At 41.7% G+C, this 22,689-nt stretch overlaps 2 protein-coding genes across 13 annotated transcripts in view; one reads left to right on the forward strand and one right to left on the reverse strand.

Annotated features, from left to right (window-relative positions):
- Positions 1-10,870, forward strand: part of MCC (MCC regulator of WNT signaling pathway) — a 426,733-nt gene extending 415,863 nt beyond the window's left edge. For all 6 annotated transcript variants that reach the window (XM_019940817.3, XM_019940818.3, XM_073802387.1 and 3 more), the window contains 2 exons: positions 6,831-6,953; positions 8,431-10,870. In XM_019940817.3, coding sequence (XP_019796376.3) covers positions 6,831-6,953; positions 8,431-8,611 — 304 coding nt within the window. In that variant the 3' untranslated portion in view covers positions 8,612-10,870. The remainder of the gene's footprint in view (positions 1-6,830; positions 6,954-8,430) is intronic.
- DCP2 (decapping mRNA 2) overlaps positions 1,773-22,689 on the reverse strand; it is a 61,852-nt gene continuing 40,935 nt past the window's right edge. For 3 of the 7 annotated variants that reach the window (XM_073802390.1, XM_019940822.3, XM_073802392.1), the window contains one exon: positions 1,773-22,353. In XM_073802390.1, coding sequence (XP_073658491.1) covers positions 22,190-22,353 — 164 coding nt within the window. In that variant the 3' untranslated portion in view covers positions 1,773-22,189. The remainder of the gene's footprint in view (positions 22,354-22,689) is intronic. The other 4 variants (XM_073802391.1, XM_019940823.3, XR_012330808.1 and 1 more) reach the window with 3 other exon arrangements.

The following is a 22,689-nucleotide window of genomic DNA, read 5'->3' on the forward strand; positions in this document are numbered from 1 at the left end:
GGGAGGCCGTCTCAGAAGGTCTGCTTTGGACACGCTGAACTGAAGACGCCTGTTAGGTAGAGATGTCACAAGGACAATTCCAGAGCTCTGCGGAAAGGCCTGAAGATTTAGAAGTTTTTAGCATGTAGGTAGTTTCTAGGGAAATAAATGCAAATGGAGAGAATCAAGTCAAGAAAGGGTGGGGTACAAAATAGGGTCCAGGCCCAAGTCCTAAATACTCCCAGCACGTAGAGGTGGAGGAGAGGATGAGGAACCAGGGCAGAAGACCACACGGACAGCTGGGGAAGTGGGATGAAATCCAGGCGCTCGGGGAAGAGAAGGTGCCAACAGAAGATCAGGCCAGAGAGGGACCCTTGATTGTGTCAATGCCCAGATCATCGGTGGCCTCGTGAGCAGTTTCAGTGGAGACAGAAGCCTGGTAATGGAAGGTGAGGAAGAGGAACCACATAGGCGGACCATTGTCTCGTTGTCTAATTCCACATAATGAGCAATTACAAAGAAATTCTAGGGCTTCCCTGGCGGCGCGGTGGTTGAGAGTCCGCCTGCCGATGCAGGGGACGCAGGTTTGTGCCCCGGTCCGGGAAGATCCCACATGCCACGGAGCGATTGGGCCCATGAGCCATGGCCGCTGAGCCTGCGCATCCGGAGCCTGTGCTCCGCAACAGGAGAGGCCGCAGCAGTGAGAGGCCTGCGTACCGCAAAAAAGAAAAGAAAAGAAAAGAAATTCTAGGTCCTGTGGCTGCGACTCCCTGCGGTTTGGTGTGATTACAGCTCCTCTGGAAGGTTTCCTGGCCGGTGCAGCCACTGCCCACCTCATCAGGCCCGGGCTCTTGCCCTGCCTCCCCAGCCTCCTCATCTGGACTTAGTGATTAAAGCACTGCAGCTGGCCTTTTTCTTTGCGGGAGAATGCAGCCTCCTCCCTGATGGCCCCGAGAACTCTGCTTCCAGACCCCCCGGGCACACTGACAGCCTCACTGCAGAGGCCTGCGAGGCCGTCCCCTGCCCAGGCTGCCCGCCTGGATTTTCTCGTCAACAGCAAACTCCCACTGTGAGTCTGCCTCTCACTTCCCCTGTGTGTATGCCACTGCTGACAATTACGCTTCAGTTAAAAATAAAAAGCACTTCCGGCTGCGTGGCTAAAGTAAGATTTGGAGGACCTTTTGTAACCAAAGATGAACCTGGGGATGGGGCGGAACCTGTAAGTGAAACCCACGTGTGTGCTGGGGGCTGTGGGTCTTCGTGGTGAGAGTAGGAGCCAGGATTGTCTTCTTGCTGCTGTAGGTGCATATTCCTGAGGGTCTGTATTACTGAGTATGAAGACACAAGGAAGGGATTACACAGTTCTGGTCGTTCTGGAAGACACTGTGTGAACACATTACCATGGAGGGGCAAGTGGAACATGTAGTGTTTAATTTGTACTTTCTCATCTGCGCGGAGCCTATGAAAGTGTTCCTTTTAGCCTTATTACCTAGACAAACCATAGAAATTCTTTCTGAACTGAAAGCCAAGCAAATTTGAATCAGAAACTAGAAGGAACAGGAAATGAATGGTTGAGGTTCCAAAGTGACTTGGATTAGCAGGTTTATGGCTCTCAGTGTGTTTCAGGTCCTCCTTTGAAAATCCGAGGAAAGCTGTGGTCTTCAGAAAAGTAGAACCGTGCGTGTAATTCTGCATAAAAATTCAGAGAGTTCAAGACCACATGAAGCTCATTTGTAGACCCAGGTAAATAGCACTGCTGCCTTACCAGAGTTTCCCAAATTTGCACAATAATATCACCGGAGGCATTCTTTTTTATTGAGGCATAACAGACATATAACATTATATTAGTTTCTGGTGTACAACGTGATGATTCAATATTTGTATATATTGCAAAATGATCACCATAATAAGTCTAGTTAACATTTGTCACCATAGTTACCAAAAAAATTTCTTACTTGTAATAACTTTTAAGATCTCCTCTCTCAGCACCTTTCAAATACACAGTCCAGTAACGTTTAGTCACCATGCTGTACATTACATCCTCGGGACTTACTTATGTTATAACTGGAAGGTTGTACCTTTTAACCCCCTTCACCCATTTCGCCCGCCCCCAGCCCCACCTCTGGCAGCCATCAGTCTGTTCTGTGTATCTATGAGCTTGCTTTTTGTTTTTTTAGATTCCACATACAAGTGAGATCATACAGTATTTGTCTTTGTCTTATTTCACTTAGCATAATGCCCTCAAGGTCCATCCATGTTGTTGCAAACGGCAAAATTTCACTCTTTTTTATGGCCGAATAATATTCCATTGTGTATGTATCCCACATCTTTATCCATTTATCCACCGATGGGCACTTAGGTTGTTTTCATATCTTGGCTATTGTAAATAGTGCTGCAGTGAACATGGGGGTGCAGATATCTTTTCAGGGTGGGGATTTCATTTTCTTTGGATAAATACCCAGAAGTGGAATTGCTGGATATGTTGGTTTTATTTTTAATTTTTGGGGGAACTCCCATTCTGTTTTGCATAGTGGCTACACCAGTTTACATTCCCACCAACAGTACACAGGGTTCCCTTTTCTCTGCATCCTCATGAACATTTGTTATTTCTTGTCTTTTTTATAATAACCATTCTGACAGGTATGAGGCAATATCTCATTGTCGTTTTGATTTGCATTCCCCTGATGATTAGTGATGTCGAGCATCTTTTCATATGCCTGTTAGCCATCTGTTTGTCTTCTTTGGAAAAATGTCTATTTAGATCTTCTCTCTTCTGCTCATTTTTCTTTTTTTAATTTTCTCTTTCATTCAAACCCTGGCTTCTGCTCATTTTTTAATCAGGTTGTTTTTTTCCTATTGGGTTGTATGGATTCTTTATTTATTAGATACATGATTTGTAAACATTTTCTCCCATTCAGTAGGTTGCCCTTTCGTTTTGTGGTTTCCTTTGATGTGCAGAATTTTAGTTCGATGTAGTCCCATTTATTTATATTTGCTTTTGGTCTCAGATTCAAAAAATCATCACCAAGATTGATGTCAAGGAGCTTACTGCCTGTGTTTTCTCTAGGAAGGAGTTTGATGGCTTCAGGCCTTACCAGGTCTTTAATCCATTTTGAGTTAATTTTTGTGTATGGTGTAAGACAGTGATCCGGTTTCATTCCCTTGCACGTAGCTGTCCAGTTCTCCCGAGACCATATATTGAAGAGACTGTTCTTTCCCCATTATACACACATACACACACACACTTGGCTCCTTTATCATAAATTTAATTGGGCTCCCTATTCTGTTGTATTGATCATGTGTCTCTTTTTATGCCAATACCGTGCTGTTTTGGTCACCTGGAGCACTTCTTTTTAAATTTATTTATTTATGGCTGTGTTGGGTCTTTGTTGCGGTGTGCGGGCTTCTCATTGCGGTGGCTTCTCTTGTTGCATAGCATGGGCTCTAGGCACATGGGCTTCAGTAGTTGCAGCACGCGGGCTCAGTAGTTGTGTCTCACGGGCTTAGTTGCTCTGCGGCATGTGGGATCTTCCCGGACCAGGGCTCGAACCCGTGTCCCCTGAATTAGCAGGCAGATTCTTAACCACTGCACCACCAGGGAAGCCCTGGAGCACTTCTTGAAACTGCACTTCCTGGGTCTCAACCCAAACCTACTGAATCAGAATCCAGGGATACCCCTGGTACTGTTACTATAAACACATGCTCTAGAGCAGCACTGTCCGCGAGTAACATCACATGAGCCACAAAGGCAAGCCATGATGTGTGTAACTACATTTTCTAGTAGCTACCTTAAAAACTGTAACGAACAGGGAAATTAACATATTTAGCCCAGTGTATCTAAAATATTATCATTTCAACATATAATCAATGTTTTTTCAGTTATTTTACCTTCTTTTTTTCATATTAAGTCTTCAAATTCCAGTGTGTATTGTACACTTACAGCACATCTCAGATCAGACTGGCTGAGTTTCAAGTGCCCAAATGGCCTCCTGACGCCTCTAGGCTGCGTGTGGGAAGCGGCCCTAGAGTTGCTACCGCACAGGGGTTTAGCGTTTGTCCAGACAAGCGACGCCAGAGGCATGACTCGTACTGCAGGCGTCTGCCTGGCTCAAACAAAAACAGGTATAAAGTAACTCACGTTTTAGGTTTAAGTTTGAGGTTTAGCCTGTCTTTATAGCTTTAAATAAATCAGCATCATGGTTTTCTACCCTGGTATTTGGACAGCAGTTCACTCCCATCTCCCTCCCTTCCGGAGGCCTAAGGGGTTCTGGGGACAGTTCTCAGCTCCCAGAGATGGCTCCCCACTCCCAGCCCTGTCCCCATCTCCCTTCACCCCCAGCCAGGGTTGGGCAGGGTCTCTGAGGGCCTCTCTTGCCTTCCTGGGTTCCATCCTCCATTGGAGCCTGCCAGTTCTGGAAGGTTCCCTCCAGTCCCCAGGGGCCTGGGCCCTTCGTTTTGCGGGAGCTGGGATTTCCACACTCGCCCTTTGGGGTTGGGGCAGGGATGCGGATGTAATTAGGGGGTGGGGAAGAAGCCGTATCACTCCAGGCAGTTTTATGTTGTGAATTTGAATTCATGGTTAGATTTTAAATTCTCTTCGTAATTTTCTTCTTTCCTTTTGCACTATTAATCGACTTCAGAATAAAGATAAAAGAATTTGAAACAGTAACAAAACGTAAAACAAATAACCCTTCCCTATTCTTTGTAGCCAGAGGGAAGAGGGGAGAAATCTTTCATGCTCTCCTAACTTTTCCTCAGCTGACGGAGGGCTGCCTGCAAGGCCGAGGGGATGGGCTGGGGAAGGAGGGAGGAACCGCCCTCTGAGACCCATTCTCACTTACGGTGGGAAATGGTGCCACTCTGGGATTCCAGTGGGAAATGCAGCCAGATCTGAGATTTCCTGGTGGCCACTAGGGCCCAGGAGAAACCTCAGCAACCAGGAGGCACTAGCCGGAAGGCTCTGCGGGGGAGGGGGGGCCTCCAGCTCCCTTAGGGCTGGTGGGACGAAGTCACTGGGCGCTGCGCACACTTATCCTCACTCACAGAAGCAGGCCTGGAGTTTTGTGTTGCAATTCCTTTCTTCATTAATGAATTTGGGAAGCTGGAACTGCACTTACAGTAGCTGGAGGCAGAAATGTTAAAGATTAGATACTTGAAAAGCCAGGAGGGGAGAACCAGGGCTGAACCACTGAGCACCTGTGAGTCCTCCCCTTCAAGGTCACCCCCCAGGCCCATCCTACAGGAAGCACAACTGAGACTCCGCACACACTTTACAAAAGCATCCAAAATTATAAACACTTAAAGCAACTCGAAATGACTCAGGTAGGAAGTGAAAGCATCCGTCATCCCCCTTCCTGGAGTTCAGCACTGTTGAGTGTTTAGCCTTCTAGTCAGTCACTACAGTATATCAGCTATTCACACATTTTTGGTTGTTTCTGCAAACATGACATCCAATGGAACTCACCCTTTACGCTTGACAGTGTTATCAGCTGCTCTTCCGTGCCAGTGCACGTCAGTCTGCATGCTTTATTAACAGGGAAGAGCATTTCAAGAGAACCACTAGGAGACCCTGAGTGACTTAACCAGCCCCCTGGTTGTTTCCCATTCTTAAGCTTATAACCAGAGCTGAAGTGAATCCAACTGTCATCTCATGTATAGGAACCTACACTCATACTGTTTCTGTAAGGAAAATTCCTATAAAGTTTCTTAGTCAAGGGATGGGTTCATTTTGTATTTTGCTAGATGCTGGCAAATGCCTTCCAGAACCATCATGCTAATTTACATTCCTCATACACTCATGAGTTGTTTTTAGAGGAGTTTCTTCCATAAATCCTGGTTACTCGGTACGCTCCAAGGTATCCCATACCTTCAGTGACCTGTTTTAACAACTGTTGTCACTGTGAAACTATCCCCTTGCACGGCGCTCAGTACTCAGGATACATCAGGGAAGAAACCAAATAAGGTCCTTGCCGCCCTAGAGCCTGCATGCCGGTGGGGGCGTCTGCTGAGCAGATTACGACCGACTGTGCCGAGCGTGCCACGTGTGACAGAACAGAGTGGCACCGTGCCTGTGATGGGGACCTCAGGAGGGAGGAGGGCGGTCGGTAACGCCTCCCTGCCCAGGTCTGTGCTCTCAGGGGAATTAGAGGGAGGCAGTAAGCTGACTTGGACACCAAAAACCTCCTAAGTCACTTGTCTTGGGTCTCTGCAGTAGTAAAGACCCAATGGAACTTGAAGCCAGGGACTGGGGGAGTCGAATGAGCGCGAATATAACTTCCGTACTTGAAATGTGATCAAGGACTTTCAAAATGAGAATACCAATTCTCCCTCTACCACGACCACACCTTTTTTTATTTTGCCCGGTAGGACTGTGTTGATTTCATTGAGAAGGGACTCATCCCAGGTAGGCACCCAGGCCAGGTTTATACTCTTGAATCCCCGCATGGTTCAGGAGATGCTTAGCACACTTGGAAAAGAGCACAGAGACCAGGACAGGGGTTTGTGGTCAGACTGCACTCTGCTTGCTGAGTATCTGGTCTGCCCACAGCAGGAAGGAACTTCTCCGTCTGGAAGACGAGAAACAACTTCCTGTCCTATTCCTTTGCAACACGCACTTAGATCTCTAAAGGGCCCTTATCATTAAAAGCAGACTCCAGCGGGCCTTCGAGACTGCGGTGGTGAGGTGTTCGGGCTCTGCAGAGGGGCGCTCTTGTGCTCTCTGGTGTCTCCCCTTTGGTCTGTACTACTGCCTTTGGACTTGGCAGGCTAAGCCTTCCTCCTCTCTGCCAGGGCAGCAGCCATCTCCGTTCTCTCACGTTACTCACAACATGCTGCATCTCTCCTTGATACAGAGAAAAGAAGTTAAAGGCCAGAGTTCAGGAGCTGGTGAGTGCCTTGGAAAGACTCACCAAGAGCAGCGAAATCCGACACCAGCAATCTGCGGAGTTCGTTAATGACCTGAAGCGAGCCAACAGGTAAAGTCTCCGTTTGTAATCCACAGCAGTGCTTGGACTCATACACCAGGGAGAACGTTTCCATAACTGCTGGAAATCAGCTGTAGAGAACAGTGAATCCTCAGCTGTCTCCCTTAGAGCCTGACCTTCCCTAGGGTATGACTTCCCAGTGTTCCACAGAAACCTAAGAAAAGCTCCGTAAGGACAAGTCCTTGGGTCAGATGTGTCTGGGAGATGCAGCAGACTGTGGTCCCTTCCTAACACTTCATATAGGAAAGGTTCTGAGAAGTCATTCAGTTTAAAAAAAAAAAAATCAGCCTATGTTTAAGCCAATGTTTTCAAAGCAAAACTGGCTACACAACTTTTTTTTTGAGCAGCATTCAAAAATCGGGTGGAACACTTTAGGGAGCATTGCTCTAAGACAGCAGCCGCAAACGTTGTGGGCTCGTGACCCCTGTAAAAAAGTAAGGACCTCAAAGAGTTTTGTTCTTAAAAATTACCTGTCTTGATAAATTTCATTTGAGAAACTAAAACAAATTTTAAGTTTTTATTCATGTACAAAAAACCCCACAACTCACTACATAGAATACAAATGGCATTTATTTTAAAAATTACTATTTTCCAAAAAATAATTAAAAGAGTGGCACTGCTTCTACAATTTTACAAATATCTTTAATATTTGGTTTAATTCAGGAGAGCTAGATTCTCACATCCGCTTCTCCAGGCAATATGTGGTTTTGAAACATACTGAGGAAACCCAGCTTCGTGTACATCTGTAGTTAGAAAATAAAGGACCTCACAGATTTCCCTCGAGAGGGCTTTGGGAATACTGGGGGTCGGTTCTCAGACTACACTTTGAGAACCTAACAGTATATGGAAGGGATCTGGGGTGCTGTTTTGGACCAGAGAGAGTATGGGGACTTACCTAGCTCTGGGCTCAGCCCCTGCCCTCTTCCCCCAGAGGCCTGTGTTTGGCTGGCAGCATTAGTAGCTTATGGCCTGTGTGCTCTGAATCCCGTCAGCCCAAAGCATAAAGGGAAACGGCTGGTGCCTCTCTGTCCTCATCCTAGGTGAGGTGACTTAGACTGCAGTGTGTGAGGAACTCCCTCCTGCAACTGCCACTTGACCATGCTGCAAGCAGCCATGGAACAGCAAGTAGATCCACTATTGGTATTTCCATGACAGATTTCTGGAATTCAGCTACCTTTTCTGCTTATCTGTTTTGGATGTGGCCAGTTTGGATTGTTGGTTTAAATCCCTCCCGATACGTTAGTGACAAGCCTCTAGCAGTCAGGCTGAATGAATCGTGGTTAAGTCAATACACGAGTGGCCGTGAGCGTTGAAATACCACTTGATTTCAAATTCTTACTGAAGAGGCTGAGTGTCCTCTGTCTGGAGTGGTACTTACTGGACCAGGTTACCCAGTGGGCAGGACAGTGTGCATCTCAGTGCTACTTAGGATAAATCTTCATTCTCATTTCCTTCTGTTCCCACATAGCAACCTGGTGGCTGCCTATGAGAAAGCAAAGAAGAAGCATCAAAACAAACTGAAGAAGCTGGAGTCTCAGATGATGGCCATGGTGGAGAGACATGAGACCCAAGTGAGGATGCTAAAGCAAAGAATAGCTCTGCTGGAGGAGGAGAACTCAAGGCCTCACACCAATGAAACTTCGCTTTAATCGGCACTCAGGCTCCACGGTTCTGTCCGTGGAGGCTAAAGTCTAGCAGGTCGCTGAGGAGAGAGGGGCCCCAGAGGACAGAGTAACCTGTTGGGAGAAGGAGAAAAGGGAAGGTTGGCAGGTAGGTCAGCACTTGGACAATGGAGTGCCCTGGACTCAGCCCTGGGGCGAGTGGCCCTGGGACGTGGTGTAGACTGTATCCAGAGGATCCTGCCCCTCCCCTCCTGGGCTGTGGACGGCGTGGGAACCCCTGCCGTGTGTGTGCCGGCTCCGCAGGTCTTGCTTCTGCTTTCAGCACTGGCTCTATCACTCTCCCACCTTTCTGTTCTGGAACTTGTGCATTGGTGGTATAATCCAGGCATCACCTCTTCAAGATTTTCCATTCTTTTTTTCTCTTTTTGGTAGACAGCAGCCTTATCTCTGACATCCCTAATTTCTCCTCTTTCCTTCTCCTTCAGGGGAAAACTGCCCCGGGGGGAGGGGGGGCAGGGGGGTGGTGCGGAGACCGTGCTCAGCATCTAGAAGAACTGCTGCTTTGTTTATTGCAACCAGGCTTTGGTTTTCAAGTCCCAGGTATCAACATTTAAGACACAGGCTGTCACTCAGAGGTGTTCTGGGATGTCAAGTACAGGCGAATGGCACACAGGTGTTCCTTACAGTCCCAGATATGTTGAAGCTACAGGTAGAGCAGTTGGGTCTGAACAACTCTGTGTGGGAGAATGAGAACTTCCTTCACCTCTCACTGTGAAAGCAGGCCTGGGCAGGCAGCTCTCTTTAGACTGAGGTTTTCCCGTCCTGGTGGAGCCTTATTAACAGCCAAGGCTTGGAGCTGAGAGAAATCCCGCTGATACGAGTAAGGGAACTAAACTTTTGTCAGGAGCAGAGACGCATTAGTACTTTCCACCACCCCAGGGCACTACATAATTGCTGTTCTACACGAATCAAAGCTCATCCACATGAACATGTAGTTAGTTAGGTCTGGACCTGCCTCTATTGCTCTAAGGGCAAGAGGCAGGATGCTGAGTAGATAATGTTTTGCAGGCTACACTCCTCTTACAAAGGGCAGGGGGTGAGGGAAGGGCTGTTGAGGCCTCTTTTTATCCCCCAGAGACACGGTGATGGGTAGCATATGGTGTTTCAACGGGAAATTTCAAGCAAAATGCTGACAGGACTGGGCAGGAACAAAGTACCTGAATTCTTTCAGGAAGGGCTTCCATTTTAAAATCAATTCTTCATCCCTTTTCTACTATAACCTTCCCTGTTGCACCTTTCACTTTTTTCAGTTCTTCTGTCGCTGCCGTATGCTGCCTGATACATCTTAAAGGACCACTTGCCATTTATTCTGTAGCACCTGAAGACCCACCTGAAGTCACCTATGAGAAATATGCCCAATGCCACAGTTCACTATGTTTTGCTTATGACCAGGTCACTGCATTCACTTCCCCGTGTCCATGAGCTGCTTTCAGAGGGCATGACACAAGTTCCTCAGCCTTCTGCACAATGGGGCAGGACACTCTAGCCACCATCTTGGAAGGCAGAGCAGTTCTATCCCAAAGCAACTACCCTTCTTTCTCAGGCCAGCAGTGAGGCTGCCCCATATTCAAAAAAAAAAAAAAAAATCAACTGGTACCAGTGTGAAAGACCCAGCTTTTGGATGCTGTGAAGTACCCACTGGCTTGTGTTTCTATAAAATTCAGGTAAATTTGTTTCTGTAGAATCAGGTAAACTTGGTTCTTGTGACATTAAGTCAATTTTTACTCTTCGGATAGTTTCATTTTGTTACAAGGAAAACGATTTGGCTGAAAAGTGTGTGCAAAAAAAGGTGTAACAGATGAAATCGTGGTTTTCCCCGTTTTTCCAACATGCCCAGGGAAAACGTCCTCCCTAAGCAAACCGGACTGTGCAAAGCGGGGAACCATTCATGGCTTTCTCCTGTGTGATTGAACAGGTATCAAAACAGAGGGATGGTCTTCATTTTCACCAACACTAAAAAGTGTAGCTGATGCAGGACCTCTGTCTACCATTCTTGTTGCTCCAAGTGAAAACACAACCTGCTCTTCTAGGGTCATGGAACTCCTCCAGACCTGGGAAGTCTCAGCTCCTACATTATGAGCCCCAGTATTACTGAGCCTACTTGGCCTCATTTTGAGTTTATACTTCAGCGTAATACTTTCAGATATATGGTGGTTGGGTGAAAACTATTTCCCTGGCAAAACTGTTACTTTTATAAATGTGTAGAATAAAAGCTATTAAATAGTTGATTGCCTTTCCTTATATTTTTCACATACTCCCCTAAGACACAGTCCTTGTTGAAGGTGAACCTACGGGCACTTGGTTATTATGTTAATTGCAGGGCTTACTAAAACCGCATTGATTAAATAAATGATTACAGGTGCCTGGATCATTTTCTTTTTTTATAACCTGAATTTTTCTTTCTAAATAGGAGCTGGTTTACATTAACATCTCCATCAGAGGTAAACAGTGATCCTAATTATAACTTGTACAAGGTTAAAAATGTTCCGACCTTCATATGTTTGTTTTAATCCTCAGTGGTTAACCCTTTTAGGCAGTCACCTTCGCTGTTCAGAGTTGTCTCTGGCTCTTAGAGAAATAGGCATGAGAAGAAAGGACCCATTTGAAAGTTCCCTTGGAGTATAATTTCCCACTACTACACTGAGGCAAAAATCTCAAGTAAAAGAGACTTCTGTCTGTTGCTGGAGTGCCATCAACACGTGCACCTACCAACCGGATCTGATGTTCTGCCGAACCCCATGTGCACCAGCTACCAAAACTGCCATGGAATTGTAGGCGGTAAGATTCCCTTTTGAGATTTACACCAAAAGCTACTGATGCTTATGTATCTTATGTGATCAGACAGTTGGGATTTATCATGTCCTCCCTACCTCAGAGGTACACTAGATGTTTTATCATTGCCAATGCAGATAATTAACTGTTGCATATTCACTCTCATCTGCTAGCATGTCAGGTTTCTGAAGTTAATATCCATGCTGCCTGAAACTGGAATGGTAGAATAATAAAAAATTAAGTGGCAGTTAAACATAATTGCTTAATCCTCCTGTGAGATAATGCATACCTTACTAAGTCTTCCTCTGAGCCTACAGCAAGACTTTACAGGGACGTTCCCCTTCTCCAGGGAGGCAGTCCAAGTTAGAGCTGATGAGGCTTTCTTTTTAGGATGAGGATAGTAAAGATTTTACTATTCTAAGGAAAACCTGAAATCACAGGAAAGTCTCCTAGTTCCCAGCTGCATATAGATTACATTATTTCAAGTGAAAAAAATGCCTCATAATTACCCGATCTGGGCTGGATTGCCTATGTAGATGGCATGAATTGTCTCCTATGGCCCACAGAAATTATCCTGCAATTATTTTTTAATTCTATCAAATATCTTAAAGCTCTCAAGAGTTTGGGGTATCATGCTTGTGTTTTAAGTGAAGTAATGAGAAAGACTACAGAAGGCACCCAAACTTTTATTATTAATGACTTCTGAAAGCCCTAAGCTTTTTCCATAAACTATTTGCAAATGCATAGCTGGGATTATGGCTCATCCATGAAACTAAACTCTCTATAAAGTGAAAAAAGGTCATGTTTCCTAAGTTTACAGCTGCACCTATTTGTAGATGCAGCAAACAGCTTTTAATTAGACAGTTTTTAGAGCCCAAAGGGGGAGAAAATTATGATGATTGAAATTTCTGAATTGAATTTTAATTAGGGTGCATCCTATAGGGTTGCCAAGGATTTATAAGTAACATTTTTGTTTTTCTGCACCACGTGACAGCTTGGTAAAACAACACTGTAAAAAATTCTGAAAAAATCATGTAAAAAATCATTTTTTTATTTCTCCAATGGAATGGCCTGGTTGACAGGAAATGATACTGTTACCACCTTTCACGGAGGCTTGCTGGGCACTACTTTGCAGAGGCATCACTTGTTACAAAACACAAATTATGCCTTTGCTGCACACAATTCTTATTGAAGTCTATCAAAATCCTATAATAGTTAACTGAAATCCTGTGTTCACATAGGCCGGGCTGAACCTGTCACCTTCTGAAGTTCCTATTTCACACACTTGAAGTTAACTTTCTAACTAACTATACTTATTCACTAGGAGATGAATGGGGATGCCTTAGGCTGCCAAACACTAATTTTTCAGAATTGGCGCCAGAATTATCAATTAATATAATGCTGGCTGTAGCCACCACAGCATCACTGAGCACTCAGTGGCTGTTAAAACATTAAGGAAGTGGAAAAGAATACAAGTTGAATAGCAGCTGTTCACGTATTCTCATTTTTTGCTAATTCTTGTGTAGAATTAGTTTCGCATACCGACAACTATTTTCGGTGACGGGTTACATTGGATAAGTTGTCACATTGCATCTGAGTGAGATTTTGCATAGGACCAAGACAAGAAATCCTTCTGGCCCAGTAATAGCAACTGCTACTGGATCGTCAAGGTTGCTACAAAATCATTTATCCACTAATCATCTGAAATACCAGCTCAGCAGTACAAAGCAAGCTAGAGACAAAATTCCCTCATACTGATGACCTGCTTAGTTATCCCAGCTCTACTGTTCACTTTTGCACTTTTTTGCAAATCAGATCCACGTGGAAAATGTTCTGTTTGTAGAACTCATAGTATTCACTTATAGTGCTCATGTCAGGACAGCCATTCGGGAGCCCCTAATAATCTGCTTCTCTTTGAACCCAATGCAAAGATGATGAAACATGTTCACTTTTCTATGTCTAATCAGTTTTTAGACATTGTCAAGACTTACTTTGCATGAGATTTTAGTTTCCTATTATTTGAAAATGTGCTACTTTTAAGCTGCTTGAATGTACTGTCAGTTATTAAAGCACATGTGACTAAGTTTGCATTTGTCAGTATTGTTCTACTGTATTAAAGTCTCATTTTAAGGTTGCCCTTTAACACTGTACTATACCTTGTAATTTTTTCTTCACTTGTATGCTTTAAATGTTTCCAGATGCCTTTAGTTTTAGCTGCTGTAAAATAGCTTTGTGTTATTTGATATAGAATTGTTTAAAAAAAAACTCCATTTATTTATACAGAGACATTTATAATATTTTACAAACAATCTTATATTCTGAATAAATATTTCTAATTCGATAATGTGCTTTAACTGTATTCACTGAAGGATACGGCTGTCCTGTAACACTGTGTGTCTAACATTTAATGTCAAACATCGCAGGTTTCATAGTTACATCACGAGCCCTCATCAAAGCGGGAAACTACAAGACAGACTGTATTAGGTCAAAACGGCCAACAAACAGCCAAAAGAAACCTCATTTATTGCCAGTGTCTACTGGGCTGCCTTTTCAGATTTGGTATGAACGCAGAGTTAGTTATCTATTGAAGGATCTGCATCTTTTTTCCTCTTTAAAAGTTACTGAAAGAGGGAATATAACAAAAAGTTACTGAAAGAGGGAATATAACAATGAGCTGGAAAGTCACCCATGCCTCTAAAGAAGGATGGTGAGCAGCTCTGCAAGGTGTCTGATGTTAGAATATTACTACAGTGTTGTCAGTTCTCATTATCAAAGCAAAGTACCTTTGACAGTAAGAGCATAACACCTTGGTTACTCTCCTTTCTTAAAATCTTAAATAAAAATTTCTATCATACAGCTGCGGTCTCTAGTAGGGAAGAATGTATTTCTCTGACCCCTGAGATCCAAGGACTGGCAAGCATTCTATTTAGAAAACCAGGCTCTAATACAAATTGAAGAATTGTTGGATTTTATGTATCTAATTAACTCACAATATAACCTTGCTTTAAAAATCAACAACCAAACCATAAACTGAGATGGAGAATACATACCAGTTTTCATTTTTGCAGAGACGACACTCTACCCTTAATATTTCCTCCTATCACATAAACATACCTTTATCTCATACTTGTCATTTTTTTACTGGTCCAGAGAGATGCAGCCAAAATATGAGCAACTTGCAACCTACAACAAGTATCAGTAGCAGAAGCCAGGTTAAGGTAGTAATTAAAACTGCCCAAGCAGCAAAATTTATTGATATTGCACTACAAAGAGTAAATTTAACATGATAATGTTTTTACAGAAAGCCAATATTTGATCAATCAACTGTAAAAATGTTTTAAAATACAAAGGAAACCTTCCATCATTCAAACTGTATTTAAGATAGAAGGTTTCTCATTTCTCAAATGGTGTTATTTACATCAAAAGCTTTCAAAAAGAGCATAACTGTTAAGACACAGGACTTTGTTCATTTTCTCAGTGGAGAATACAGCTGGCATTTCTAGTCAACTTTGGAAGTGCAGTAATCCTGCAAACATTTAAACTCCTGATTCATAAACATGAGTCACTGGAAATCCTTTACTTATGATAGACACACTCAATATAAGTGAAAAATCAATAGAAGTAAAATCCTTATCCTTTCATTAACACTGAGGGGAAAAGAGAAAACTATTCAGTCAGAATGTAATAAGCCCTGAAAACACAATAAGTAATACCACTCTAAAGGTTATCAATTCATTGAACTATAAGGTGCACCAACAAGGCTGATTTGGGGGTTCCTTTTCTGCTTTTCCTAAATGTTTCACAATCAAAACAAGCACCAAAAACTTCATTACTGGGCTTCCCTGGTGGCGCAGTGGTTGAGAGTCCGCCTGCCGATGCAGGGGACACGGGTTCGTGCCCCGGTCCGGGAAGATCCCACATGCCGTGGAGTAGCTGGGCCCGTAAGCCATGGCCACTGAGCCTGCGCTCTGCAACGGGAGAGGCCACAACAGTGAGAGGCCCGCAAAAAAAAAAAAAAAAAAAAAACCTCATTACTACCATGGACAGAATCACGCCAATGGTTTACTTACACAGTCTTTCTCGAAACATTAAAATGCCCTAGAAGGTAAAGTAATAAAATGCTGCTATAATTAAGGTAAAAATTAAATGTTAAATCATTTTACATGAGACAAAAATTATTGCTGAATAAAGTTTACAGACCTATTTAGTTATCACATTGACTCTAAAGTTCAGTTTTCTCAAGTGGAATATCATGTTTAGCAAAACCATTTCATCAATTTTTTTCTACCAGATTTTGTCAGTCCATGACTCAGCATAAATATCTTCACCTTTTTCAGACTAAAACCTACCCCCAAGAAAACTGTTTTAAGACTACGTATGTTCCATGAACATTACCTAGTCTCCACAGCATCAAAGACACTTCAAATCTTGTTTTGGAAATAGGCAGGAAATATAAAGAAATCAATTCTTATTCCCTTTCCCATCCAAACTAAACTGGATGGTCACTTTAGTTAACACATGAACCATAACTCCATTTGATTAATCATTTTATTCTGAAATAAGACTTCTAAATTTTCATTAAACAGGTAAAATTAAAAATCTGAGTTGTATGAATCAATATTTAGCAAAGATGAATTTTTTATAAAGTATTAAGCTAATGAGCAAACTTCAAAAACAATTAGAAAAAATATGTATATTGTGCATATATATATACACAAATATATGTATATGCAAAATAGTTCATGGTTTTATTTTCCTTCCCTATTTATTACTGAAGAAAAACAGTTTATAATATTTATAAAATGGAAGTCAGGTTACCTGTCTCCTGTCCTAACTTTGAAATGAAATTAGCAAAAAAGTAAAATTAAAGAATCAGTTCTTTGGGCTCTCGCATTTGAAATTAAAAGGTACTTGTGCAAGATCCAAACACAAACCTAAAATGACCACCAGAGACAGCAGTGCCCTAGGACAGTAGTGAAATGCACAAAGAAACTCTGCAGATAGGTCTTTTGTGCTTTTCTATCAGTGCATATCATATGTGTTAAGACATGAAGAGTACGGCTATTCATTTGTTCCAAAAGTATTCAATATTAACACATCTAACTAACCAAACTGCTGAGGAATAGTTACTACCTTTCTCAATTTCATTCACAATTGAGAACCTTTGCTTCCATTTCCTGCCATCCACAATCTATTCCTAAATATCACAAAAGCATAGTAAGCGAAGATATCATTTTACAAAGATCTAGCTAATATCTTAAAGCTTAAGAAATGACTAACAATGAAGATTTGTGCCAAAAATGTCTCACACCATCGTTTGCAGCTATAGATTGTTTTAGAAACTCAGATTCAATTCATTGTAAGTACACTAAAATGTTACATCCTGTCAAAAAGTCCACAGCCGAAGAATGTTAACTGAGACCTCTCAAAGACCAGCAGAATACTGCCCATTTTGCCCTAGAACTACAGAGAAGTTTCCTTTGTTCCCAAACCAATGTGACAGCTACCTGCATGAGAGACTAAAATAAAATAGCACAGGCATCCACAGCCCTCCTAACTGCTCATGGCCCAACGGTCAAAGTTAAGATGCAATCACTGCTTGTAAATTCCCACAGGGGCAGATACACCATAGGGATGCATCACAAGGAAAAAAAAAAGATTCTTTTACCGAAAGAGAAAAACCGACACGGGGTGGGCACTGAGGGGACAGGGGGGAGTAGGGACAGGGTATAGGTGGCATGGGACAGACTCAATGGCCGCTTCCTGATCAGTCACCCCAGAAAAGGGATTAAGAAACAATAGGTCTTCAAACAGCACTCACCGGACAGAGGCCAATAACCAAAAGAACACCCAAACACCAAAAAAGCATCAAGTATATGTTCAGGGCCTTATTCTTCCACTGGACTGAAGGAGTAAAGGCTACTAACAGGAGGGTCCACGCAAAACAAAGTTACAAACATAGGCAGTTGACTTCGGCATTCAGTCCCTTTCCCAGAGCACACTTGACCAGCACTACACAGCTAATGCAACCTTGTTAAGGTTAATTCCTCTTAGATTGTGCTTTCAAGCTACCATAGCTAGACCATGCCCTCTGCTAACAGAAGACCCAAGACAAATGAAATCTCTTTACTGGTGATTTCATAAGGAACCCAGATTAAAGAGTCAATTATGAACGTTTTCTCAAGATAAGACTTTCATAATTTATCGTAGTTTTTTGTTTACACTTCTCTGTACCTTATGTTAAAGTCTGAGCAACAAAGCTGGTGGAAGCCAACACTTCAAGTCCACTCCCAGGCAGGGGAGGTAGCTTTACTCTGTTCCCTAGCTACAGACCACCAATTCAGTAATAAATACTGTCTGCAACAGGAAACTAGACGGAAAGCATCACTGTTCAGGACAAATATATGGCTACCATGTGAAGTGACTATGACACACAGCTGATTACGGCTGTGTATACTCTGGGTTGCGTTCCTGTAAGAAAGCCGTGTACTTCTGATCAGCATAGGAAGGACCAGACTCCCAAACACTGATCATTAAAGTGAGAAAAATTACATTAGATTTACTGGATTGCTTGGCAACCATACTTAGAAAAAATTATACCCAGAGCCAGAAAACGCTTGGTAATGGCCACATATGTTAGACTCTGCTTGGGCTAGGCAATGATCACATTTCTAGCCTCGTGCATCATACAGCACTCAATAATTGATTTTATCTTCTAAAATTTCTTCTTCATGCTTTCTTTGCCCAGCAACTATAGCTATCTTCTTCCTTCAGGGCACTTTTATTCTATAATAATAAACCTATCATATTTTTTGAAACTGCAATCCAGAACTCTACTTTGAAAGCATTAGACAGAACCTACACTGTCTGTCTGCAATCTGCCATCTTTATGACAGAGGAGTACAAACTTCAAGAGCAACTCAATTCTAAGAAGAAAAAGATGCTGAGAAAGCCCATCATAATCTCATTTTTAGAATTCTTGGCAACTATACAAATATATCTTAAAGTCTACGGACAGAATACAAAGTAAGGAACTCTAGGCTTTACCAAATGATCAGGAATAAAGTTTAACAAAACTGTTACTTACTAACACCCGTTTACCTAGAGACAGGTACTTACAGGGTATTGATACCTTCAGACGGAACAAGACTTTGTCCTGCTCACCATTAATCTAAAGTTACAGTGACACCTGAGCCCCCTTCCCCAGGCTAGAAAATATCCAAGTCAGAATTGCTACCTAACACTTATTTTTCTTCAATCAGAAAAATGTTAACAAATCTGACCTTTTAACTATGATTAACATGTGAAGAAAACACTGCCTCAGGGAATACAAAGACAATAGATGTCAATCAAAACAAAATCTCTGAGTGGGCAGAGGGAGGTCCACTGGTACAAAAATAAAGATAAAAAGCCAAGAGATGTCATCAGAGTAAGAAAAATAACTCGGCAAAAAGTCTAATTTTTTAACTAACTTTGCTCCTTACTGTTCAAGTTAACTGTTGGAAGCAAACAAAAAAAAAGGTGAGGGAATACGTAATGAAATGTTTTTAATTTTTTTAATGTACATATGCAGTCAGACCTGAACTTTTCTAAAGACTACCACAATGTATTAAGTTTTATAGAAAAATTTAATCCTGTGGAAGGATGCTATTCACTTAGATTTGAGGAGTTTTTTGATATTAACATACAAATTACTAAAGACTTAAAAGACAAAATACCAACCCAATCTCATAGCATAAAATTTTGTTATACATCTTCATCATCTGTACTTACTAATTGATATGTAATAGAAAAATAAGGATATCCATGTTCAAAGCAGCAAGCAGTGACCACCATTCCTTTACAGCACAGGAAACTCACCTTTATATATAACCATGAAAAAGCAACTTAATTTTCAAACATCTTCATTCAAATTTCACCCATGCTAAAGAGCTCCATTAGGTTCTCACGCTTCCCCAAATGCTCATGTCTCAGGAGAGCATCACGGTTTGTAATCCTAAAACCATTCATTTGCTATTTCTGAACAAAAATTTTGAAAGCATGTAAACCATACCCCTATCTTCTGGATTACAATGGTTAAGTACAAAAACAATTCATTGAACATCTTACAAATCACTACAGTTACACATAAAAGCACCTAAGAAATTTTAAAAAATAAAAGATTCACAGTGCACTGAACCTTGGAACATATAAGGCTGGAACATAAGAACACTGAAAAAGTGGATTCGAAAGACCTGTTCTCTCAAAGACATAAAACATAATGAAGCCAACCCAACACTTTTCTCATCTAGCTTCTTAAAACGCAGCACACAGAAGTCAAGTACTGCATATTCAGCACTCTCCTTTATCACTTGATTTCTTCAAACCGTGCTAAAATTTCTCAATCGAGAAAGCTAGTTCTATGCTAAGCATGGCCTTTCTCAAGGTAACCTGAACACTGAGAAACTTAATACACAGGTTTGAGGGAATAAGTATAGCAGAAGTACATAAAACATGTACATCCAGCTTATACATTTTCTGCATAGTTAAGTCACATCACACACATAAACTTTAAATCGCATCTTTTAACATTTTTTTAAATCTCAAACTGTCAAGAGAGCTAAAAGCCTCAAGTTACCAAAGTTCCATTCCAACAAGACCCTTATTTTGTTCCACCCACAGTGCATTAAATGAAGCAGCACAACAGCAATAATATTTAACCATAGTTAAACTACCATTATCGAAAAGAGATCATCTGTTGGTTCCTGAAAAGGCTCAACACCATTGGAGGCCATACTTCTGGTAACTAATCTCTTCTGCTTTAGTATCGAGAGCTGCAAGTTCCAACTTGAGGCACCAGAAAGACTGACCAAAGCACTCACTTAAAAAGGGAAAACCCCTACAAAAATCACTAAAAATTAAAGTTTCCAGATGGCAGTAAATGAGTGAAAATGATTTACCTGCCAGGCAAACAGTTTTCACTGTTTCTGTTCATAATTTAACAGAAATCTGGAATGCTGGAACCAACTAAAAATATGGCTCAAGGAGACCCAAGCAAAGCAGCTGTATTTTTGGAAAGAACAGTTAAGAGCTTCCTAATGCAATCATATAATGCATTTTTAAAAGGTCACAGAAGGATTCACAAATTTGTCACATTAAAAGACGCAGGATTGTGAGTAACCTAATTCTAAACACACTGCTATAATTGAATTATCCTGCTTAGCACCAGGAGGGTGACACTTGTATTAATAAATAGAATTTCTCCTTTAAAATCAAGCCATTGAAAAGCTAAAGCAAATTAATACCAAGTGAACTCCTTACAATAGCACTTCTTTTGAAAGTCCCACCGGGTTAAATAAAACCCCTATTAAATAGGCTATCTATACAGAATAAAGATTTCTACAATAAAATTTACAAGCAGAGATATATTTTGTGGATACCACATGTAAAAAAGATTTTTAAAACCCACATGACAGAAGCACACGCACGCATATGCTCACACTCTCCCCGCAACCCCCAAAGAAACACCTTCAATGAGGTTAGAAGCAGCCCAAACACTAAAGCCCCTTAAAGCCCTGGTGATTGTCCTCAATTATATAGCTAAAATCCTTCTTTAAATGGGCACTGCCATCCTTATTTGGATTTAAGAATCCTAAAGGAGCAAAATACATTCCTAGGAGTGAATTATACACGTTACTTCCGTGTTCTGATCCTCCCCTAGTGAAATGCTTTATCTGTACTTGGGTACACTGCATACCCTTCCCTTTGGCTCCATCATCTAGGGGCTTCATGCTAATAAAATTGTGTCAGTCTCTGCTACTACTGCAAATTGGAACCTAATATAACATCAGTTTCCAGAGATCAACACTGAGATGCAATGTAAAACCTAATAATGTCAGTATTCCATACATATTTACACAACTTAATACAGAATAAAGTTTCACAAGAACAAAATCATCATATGATACTAAGGGGCTGGCAGCAGGATGGTGCAGATGTGACCAAAGCAGTTTCGGGGTCCCAGCCCCCGTGCTCTCTCCCCACTACCCTCTCTCCGCGGTCTCCCAGGTTCACTGACTGCACACAGCACAATTCAAAATTAGAGCATCAACTCCCCGCCCAACCAACTCAGTCCCTCTCCAGGCTGAGGACTTTGTCCTTTAATGAAGTGCTGAGAGTTCATTTTGAACATGAACATTGTATAGCAGATGCTGACTCTAAATAAAACCTTAACAAAACTCCTAGCAGAGGAGGATTAGAAAACCTAAGTGGTTAGAAGCAGAGATAGGCACAAAATGCCACCAAAGCAGATGACCTGCAATCTTGACTTCTGTGACATTTCAGCTCTTGTATTCATTTAATAATTGTGTATTTTAAGTTTCTTTTAAAATTTTCAATATAAGGAAACTAGTAGTTATCAATACAATCACTGTAATGGGTTGATGGAGCATTCCCATTAACTTAGCTGTTAGTGATGACTCAAACACTATTTTCTTGACCAGAATACAAAATAAAAACCATAATCACACAGAAAAAAATGCCCTCATAAAAAGCAACTTAAATTCATTAGCCAAACACTGAAAAGGTACGTATGTATAAAAAGTTATAACTGCATTTACAGTGCAAACTCATGTTTCTTTCTACTCTCTCTTCTGCACATAGAACATCTCTTCAGAAACATCATTGCCTCCCTGCATTTCTTTAAAACACCTGAGAAAGGTAAGGCTCAAAGAGACACCCACTCAAATGCAACAAGTCTCTGATCTTGGAACTTCCACAACACATTTGTTGCTATCAAAGGTCCAAGATTTTCATTATAGCATTATGGTCAAACTTGAAACTCAAAAAGGCTCTGGATGAAAAGGGGAACTTGCAACGTCCATTACATGCCACAGACTGGCCCTCGGCATGTTCTAGCAACTGGTCTTCACCGGAGCAAGGTAAGTCATAAACAGCATCTGCTTAAAAAACAAAATAAATAAGCTCAGTAACAGTAAGAAATCAAATCTTGCCCTTCACCTTTTGTTATAAAGGAATCCATGTGCAGTATATATTCATCTCCCCACACTCTAAATCTAACCTAAGTAGAACCACCAAGATATCTTCCTTTCCCTAAACTGGTACTCAAGTGAATTTCTAATCTATTATTTCTTATTCCAAACAAACATTCAAAATCTTAATCTCAGCCTTTATTTTAAGACCCTTAATATTCACCTGCTTTCAAAAATGGGCATACCTAGGGACTTCCCTGGTGGTGCAGTGGTTAAGAATCCGCCTGCCAATGCAGGGGATAC

This window comes from Tursiops truncatus, chromosome 3 (assembly GCF_011762595.2).
Source record: "Tursiops truncatus isolate mTurTru1 chromosome 3, mTurTru1.mat.Y, whole genome shotgun sequence".
In the NCBI taxonomy this organism is placed as follows: Eukaryota; Metazoa; Chordata; class Mammalia; order Artiodactyla; family Delphinidae; genus Tursiops; species Tursiops truncatus.